At 37.4% G+C, this 8,325-nt stretch overlaps 1 protein-coding gene across 1 annotated transcript in view; it reads right to left on the bottom strand.

Annotated features, from left to right (window-relative positions):
* LOC106787489 (transmembrane and TPR repeat-containing protein 1-like) overlaps window positions 1-7,515 on the bottom strand; it is a 152,205-nt gene extending 144,690 nt beyond the window's left edge. Inside the window, exon 1 of the mRNA XM_014749870.1 lies at window positions 4,843-7,515. Within this exon, the coding sequence (XP_014605356.1) occupies window positions 4,843-5,198 (356 nt within the window). The 5' untranslated portion in view covers window positions 5,199-7,515. The remainder of the gene's footprint in view (window positions 1-4,842) is intronic.
* Window positions 7,516-8,325: the final 810 nt, after the last annotated feature.

Here is an 8,325-nt window from a genome sequence, read left to right on the forward strand (position 1 = left end):
CGTAGGAACATCTTTCGTCTACCGGTTTATCCGGGAAAGCGCATTTCGTATTCGTCTGAAAGTCCAATTCAGGTAATCGCTCTCTTCCCTGCCTTCTTTTCGAACCAACTTTCGATGAACTCTGCTAGAGGTGTATTGGAAAGCTGCAGGACTTTGATGGGGCACAACGACCCTTTCAGCTTTCTCAGAGATCGCATCGACTATCCCCTTTCTACCTTCCTGTCTCTCTACTTTTCTCTTTTTCTCGTTTCCCTTTACTTTCCCTTTACTCCCTTTCTCTTTCTTTCTATCTTGTTGCTTTCTATCCTGCACCACTAACACTCTTCTTTCTCTCTCTCTCTCTCTCTATCTCTCGTAGTCGTATACACGGTAGAGGAGAAAACCACCATAGCAAAGCTCCGACTCGTTACGTTTCTGTTTGCTTCGGCCTCTACCAACGATAACGAGATAAAGCTGCTGTTGCTGCACTCGACGACGAGAACGACGAGAAGTAGGGACGTCTTTGCCTCCGCGTTTTCCTGAATTTAGCCTTGCCCGACTCACCCTCCTTCTTCTTCTTCTTCTTCTTCTTCTTCTTCTTCTACCAACAGCTAACACCACTACGATCACTACCAACGTCAGCAAGTAGCATCTAGACGAACAGCTCGACGACTACAACTTCCTTCGGCTAGCAGTCTTCGAGTCTCTCGTCGGTACGATGATCACGAACGTACCTGCTACAACATCGTTCCCTACAACCGCGATCTCTGCTCGTTGAAAGTGACTCAAGCGGAAGGTACAACGAAGAAAAGAATATGTGTCTGTGTAGAAGAGAGAGAAAGAGAGAGAGAGAGGGAAAGAAAGAGGTGTCGAAGCAACCGCTTCCTCCATTGTTAACGTCCTGAAGCGAAGCTGAGATTTCTTGGTTGCGATGTGTGCATTCTAGACGGGGGAAGAAAAAATAAAAAAGGATACCAAGAGTTTTCAACTACTCAGCGTCTCAACAGTACATGCTATACTCTCGCTAAAGTCGAAACGTTCTTCTTTGTAAAGTTTCTTTCTTTTCTTCTATTTTTCTTCTCCCTTTCATTCTTTTTCTTTTACTTTTTGGGTTTTTTTTCTTTTTTTTTCTTTTTTTTTCAAAACAAGAACAAAAGAGACAGAATGGTGGAAATGATAAAGTAACAGGGAATGTTATCGTCGTCGAAAGTATAAAGCTAGTTCGTTAACGATACGTAACAAAACTAGGCATCTTCGATGATGGATCGTTGAAACGGGAATTGATCACTCGTGGGAGTGAAAAAGAATCTTACCTGCAAGCACGATTATAACAAACATTATCATGAAACTACAAAGACTATATGAAACTAACCTCCATTTTCCGATCCGTTTTTCTTTTATATTTCCTTTCTCGCATATATATTTGCCCGTGCACACGAATAAATATTATTGGAAAAATATCTAGTAATTGACTGAACAATCAAAATTATCTATACGTGTCTGTTCTGTTTATAAATATATTATTCGATTGTTCGAAAATACAGATAGTAAACATTTAAATGTTCAATGACAATAAAAACGAACGAAAAAGATCTTAGATAAAATTTATTTTTTCCTTTATTCGCAAACTATGAATTTTAATATTTAAATAATTTATAGTGTTTCATCATTTTGTTTTTTATAACTTTCATGTTAATTATGATTTTGTTAGTTTCAACTGTTAATATTATTTTGTGAAATATATTCGTCTTTTTTCAATTGTGACTAATTAAAATATTTTGTTACGTTGATACATTACGGTTTTTTATTATAATAAAAATATTAACGCTTGGAAATAATATTTCGCTTGTTAAATCATTTTATATTCCATTATGTATTAAGTGAATATATTTACGTAAATATATTTGTAAAGTTGTTTTCCATTTATTACAACTATCCTTTCGCTAAAGAAAATCTCTCCAACTGCATATTTGTTTTATTTCGAAGGAAAAACATGGAGAAGAATGAACGAAACAAGCAAAACATATATAAGTACAATATCTCGCATAGAACTTTTCTCACGACGCATAAATATTGTAATTATTCTTAAGAGGTAGAATAAATATTATAATAATTCCTAAATAAATAATGATGATACTTTTAATATTTTTTAAATAATGTTTCTCTCACAAACAAATTTCTTTCAACTCGTTTATTGCATATTTGTTAAACAAACGAACAAAGCAACGAGCATATATATATACTAATCGTTTTCAATAAATATTTAATATCTCTGAATACACTTCCGTCGATATTTAATGCAATTTGAATTATAATAAAAATGGAAAAAAAGAAAAAGATAGAAACACTACCAATTTTATTCGAATAAATGAATTAAAAGAGTATCGAATATCAAAAGTAATTTTAATTCGTAAAGGTACAAAGTTAAAAATAATAATACAAATGTAGAGCAAAATGTGTAACAATAAATCGAATTTTCTTTCGACAAATAAAATCCATACGATTTTTGTATAAAAATTAATTCTTTTAGAGTAGCGATCTGAGTTGACCTAATAGCGTACAATTACCATTGCGAATAGGTTTCTTTTTTAGCATAAGCGAGAGGGAACTTATAAAAATAAAAAAAAAAATAAAAGACATTTGGTAATTTTCTACTTTTCCAATAATGCTATCTAATTACTAATTAGCTGGCATTGAAACAGCTTTTATTCCAGACTCTATCCTTTAGTCCTTTAATCCTCGATTCAGCTAAAACAACAGGTAACGATAATGGAAATCTTGAAACTAATCGCAGGAATTAAAACCTTGGGCAAAATGAGTAAACGTGACATTGAAAGATTATAATGGAAAAGAAGAAACAAAAGGTTGATAAAAATGATTTTAGTGGTAGAGATCAGAGATACGTTGTCATACCTATTTGCTGGACGCGTAAAAATAAAGTATTAGGTATACGTAGTTTGTTAAAGTAGCCGGAAATCCAGCGAAAAGTTTAGAATGATGCGGAAGGCACTGGGTCAACTGGCACGAATGCAACCCCGTACTTTTGGGGTCGACCACGCAGTTTCATTCGGGCACTTGAGCCTTCAAAGCGAACTAACGTGAGCACTGTCCGAGTTTCGTGGCAATAAAGAAGTAGGTATGTAGAAAGAGAAAGAGAAAGAAGAGATAATCACCAGCAACAGAGATGGAGAATGAAAATGTGTACGGTTGAGAAATAGAAAAAGGTTGAAAATTTTTCTCAAAGGCTAATGGCCACCAACCGAAACAATTTTTACGATTACTATTGGCAAAAAAAAAGGCGTTGGGTGTGAGAGCCGAGAAAAAAAAAGGTCGATAGAATCACGACGAAAACGAAATATACCTAATTCCACAATTGGCAATATTTTTCTTCTTGTAAATAAGAAAGATTACTTTTGCCTCGTTAAAGAGACATCAAACTGCATTTCCTGAATAAAACTTGGCAATTTTTTCTTGCGTGTGAAAACCCATTCAATTGACCATTATCCATGATACGAGTACAATGTAATAATAAAGTCGATAAGAGAATTCGGAAAAAAATCGTTTCATATTTTTATTTTATTATTCATTATTAATTGGCAGAACTTGTAAAATAAAGTACAAGAAATAAACTATGATTTGTAAGAAGCACGAGTACGTCTAGAAAAAGTTACTGTTGTAATATAAAATAACACAATAAGATCGAATAAAAAGTAAAGAAGAAAAAAAAGAGAGAGAGAGAGAGAGAGAATGCTTTCAACAATGATTAAAAAAAAACAACAGACAGATTGTGATTTGATCCTCGTTTCAAGAGGATAGGCTCATCGTTTGCTTTGAACGAACACGACGCGTCGACGTAAGGATTAAGACGTGACGAAGGTTACGAGGTGCTTACGTAAACTACTTCAACGTGGCGCCATCCGAATCGTTAATATCTCGTAGTAGGTACGGAGATAAACGTGACTCGCCATACCCAGTGAAGATTCTTTTTCCTTCTTTTTGCGTACTTCGACGTGAACTATTATAGATACGTTACAGTTCCGGTAGTGTGCAAAACGGAGGACCCCACTCTTCTTAGGTAGTTATATTCCTTTCCCTTCTCATGGCTAGGTAACGTATGTAACTATGTATGTATATACGTATGTATGTATGTATGTACGAGCAAGTAGGTGAGTAGTGCTGCTCTAGCAAGACCCCTCCTCCCTTCTCCTTCTTGCACTACACCACGAAGTTGGCAAGAGCATCTGGAGCGTTAAGGCGGATGAGCGATGTGCCGGTGTCTTGTGGCGTGATGGATCGTCCAATACCAGCCAATATGCAGTATTGCACGTGGAGTGGCAAACTGGTATCCATGCATCAAATCGGAAGTGGTATGAGTTGGCGGATAGAATGAAATAGGGAAAGAGAGAGAGAGAGAGAGAAAGCGAAAGGATAGTACATGCATACAATTTGAATCGTTGAAACATGTTCTACCGATTCACCACCTAATCCTTCGTTAAAGATTTTACTTTCTTACCATAACAGAGTTCACTGCCAAAGTTGTCTTTTTCGTTATCGAATCACACGACGACACACGCTCGCGTTATTCTCTATAACATCTGATCTCAAATAACTCTCGGTTCGCTAACCGAATCCATAAGGGTCCTTCGATTTTTCGATAAGAAAGAAATACGGAACTTGCGAACACTTGCCCTTTGTGTCGCGACACGAAGAAACATTAGATATTTATTGCTTAACAACCGATATATCGCGATGTCATTCTCGTTCAAGTTCTATTCAATATACTATCGAAGTGTGATCTTTTCTTATAGATGGTGTAAAATATCGGAAAGAGTTATAGAAACAATTAGAAAAAAGTTGACTCACCGAAATGTAAGAGTAGTAAGTGGACGATAACTCTTGTGGCTATTGACATCCTGCATCGGTGTACCCCAAAAATCGTCCTTTAGAACGTTAACGATGGGTGTTTGGGCAATCACATCCTTGTTCCTCACAACAGCTGGGATATCATCGTGCACAAAATCCCCACCAAGAGCGTTCAGATAACAACCGATTGCGACAAGGGTAACGGCCGCATAGATGCACCATTCCAATGGTTCGTTGCCCTCCGATTCGTTGCAACTACCACCGGTGAAAGAACGATTTCCAGATTTTCTCGCGTTCTGGCAGCAAAAAGCGACATTATTGCCGCCAGCTGTAAAGCCGTTGTTACGCCGCCTCATAACTTCACCGGACCGCCCAAACGATCCAACTCGCGATCGTCGAATTTGACAAGCACGCTCCTTCTTTCGCGTGACTCGCTAAAACGATGGATCTCATTAGGCCCGATATCACCAATTGGTCCGGTATCAGTAACAGAAAATTTCATACATCTTTCTATTTAATATCTTCCACGAATTTCAATGAAATTATGTAAAGGTCTTGGCTGTTATCATGATCCTCGTCGTCAATATTCTCTCGCGAACTCTTCTCATCGGACATCTCATCATCGCGAAGACAATGCTTTCTTAACGACGACGTCGAGCTCATTCGTTAGCCCTTTGTTGTTTGTCGCGCGAAAAATACTTCAACACTTTTTTCCCCATTCAATAATACATCGCCGACGGCAACGTTCGTTTTTTTAAACAAGTTCGATAAACGATTACAAAAGTTCATTATTTAACAACCAAACCGATGTCCACGATTGCATATCCCTAAATCATACCCCCACCTTACCTTTTACATCGTATAGTATCCACAACAAACAGTTATTTCAGGAATCTAGTTAGCCAGAATTTCATCATAGCAATTTGTTAAAACGAAAGAATATCGTTTGACTTTTTGTCTTTACGATCTCCCCCATACGAGTCCGATTCGCGGATGCTTTCCAATCGAAAAGCAATGACCGAATCGATCGCAGCACTCGCGTGCTTTCGATAGGCAAGCACCGCAATAAATGCAATGCTTCTTTGATCCCTTTTCTCTTTGCCCGATCGACTATTAGGATCGATTCATTGTTCTCTCCTTCAATTGGATACTTGTTATTCGATCGCTTTAATCCAAATAGCATCAGCTGCGAATTTTCCTAAAGCACCTTACAGAAATACGCTAGAATCGATTCGGTTGGAAGATTCCAAGGATTCGAATAGACCGAAATGGAATCGTTCACCTCGCACAATGACGTCGTTTTAATTTCAATTCTATCCACCACTAACTCGTAGATACCAATTCAACCATTCTCTGATGTCCACTTCAAGGGAGAAATTTAAAGCAGAACTTTAGCTAACACGACTCTCCCTTCTCAATTACACTAATCTCATTCCACAGATTTTCACGAACATTCGTGTCAACTTTCTGAATTATTATATGATAAATGAGAATGAACGTTATAAATGATTAAATCTTCCGTTGGTCACAAATTTTTCTATCCACGTAAATCTTTTTTTTCTTTCGTATCTACATTGAAACACACAATTCTAAGAATTTCTTATTCTCCTTGCCATTCTCCAACTCTCTCACCTTTCTGTTCCTTTTTCCTCGTTTCCTTCGTTGTATTATTTCTTTCCTCCCTCTTCTCTTTCTTCGTTCGTTCTTTCTTTTATTTTATTTTTATCTCTCCTCGGCTACTCTCGCGTTCCCGAAGTTCCCCACCCCTTTCCACCAACCCCCCTCCTTTTCCTTGTCTCACCCTTTCACCACCCTTGCATCGCCGAACGAATCGAATTTCTAGTGGAGTATCGCAATAACTTTTCCGGTTCCGCTTATCGACGAGGATAGCATCTCCTCTCGAATGGACCCTTTTTGATCCTGGAACACTGCTCGAGGCACCTCCACCGAGTCTTCTTCTACTCTTCACTTTAAAAAAGCGATCACGTATTTGAACCGAAAAGAAAATAAGAATGCCTTGATATCGTGATGATATCGTAACGTAGTTTGCACTTCGAAATAGATCGATGATCGATATCTCTGATCGATCCTCGTCGCTCTTCCATCCACGATAGCCTTTGACCTACTATTCGAAGTTAAATACACACAGAAAATACGCTTCACAAATTAACACGGGCACCTATCTTCTTTTACAACGTGATTACGACCAACTCTGATATCAATGAAATCACTAATTATTATTATTATTATTATTATTATTATTATTAATATTAATATAATTAAATAGATCGTGCATGGTCATTATTTCCACCGATATTAGAAATCCAATACAATCCAATTGTTATTAAATGTTTCAATACTGACGCATAAATGATAATAGATTTATAAAAATATATAGAAGCTTGTGTTATATTATATATTAAGAAAGATAAAGGAAAGATTATTTTTTTTTTTCATGGGAAAATTTTTGTTTAATCCACTCTTATCGAACGTCACAAAACAACCCGATTGATAAAAAACCCGCGCATTTTTGTCATCGTCGTATGTCGTACGTTAAGTAAAATCGCGCGAATCGTAACAACGATGACGACGAAGACGATGACGACGACGACGACGACGACGACAGTGACGATATCGACATTGACGCGACGACGATAAACGCGAGACTAAAGGACGACGGCATCCGCTCGGTTATATACCCGGCGCACTCTGACCCGCAAAGCCGCGCCCGCGCATCAGCCACCCCCAGGGCTTTCCTTTTGCGTGCGTGTCCTCGTGACATCTCTCTCTCTCTCTCTCTCTATCTATCTTTTTGTCTTTCTTTTCCACTCATCCACCCTTGTGTGAAAGTGCATCTTCTTTAGTTTAAAGTGCAAGAAGAAACGTGTGTACATAACTCCGATATCTATATATTTGTTTACATATTATTATACACACAACACACTCCGCGCAAAAATAAATAAATTCTTTTTTTGACCTAAGAGAGAGAGAGAGTTATTTTGATATTCATTTTTTTAACGATCGATAATTCTAACGCGTTTCGTCGTCACGTGGCTCATAGATGATTTAAAGTTAAGGTTATGGCCTGCAACACATACGTGCTGTGAGTGTATGATACTCTCGATAGTACGTACCTATCCCCCCATTGGCAATATCGTTTAATCCTGAATGTACTCGTAAAAGATGGAAAGTGGTATGATGAAAAAAGAAAAAAAGATAAAAAAGAAAAAAAAAAAAAGAAGACAAATGATCTATGATTTATTTAAAAGATAAACGAGTTCCGTTGTGTCGTTCCTACCGCCTACTTTGTTATACTTACTCGTAGCAACCAGTGTGTCCGAGAACACTTATTCAATAATGTATCTTACTCGCGGGCAATGTGTTCTCACATTCTCATGTAGAAACGAAGCCGCTCTCTGACGACCGTGAAAAGCGTAAGTAAACGTAAAGAACTACTGCAATTACGAGTGGTGCTTTTTAAAT

This window comes from Polistes canadensis, unplaced genomic scaffold, assembly GCF_001313835.1.
Source record: "Polistes canadensis isolate GaletaPanama2010 unplaced genomic scaffold, ASM131383v1 scaffold_102, whole genome shotgun sequence".
Taxonomy (NCBI): Eukaryota; Metazoa; Arthropoda; class Insecta; order Hymenoptera; family Vespidae; genus Polistes; species Polistes canadensis.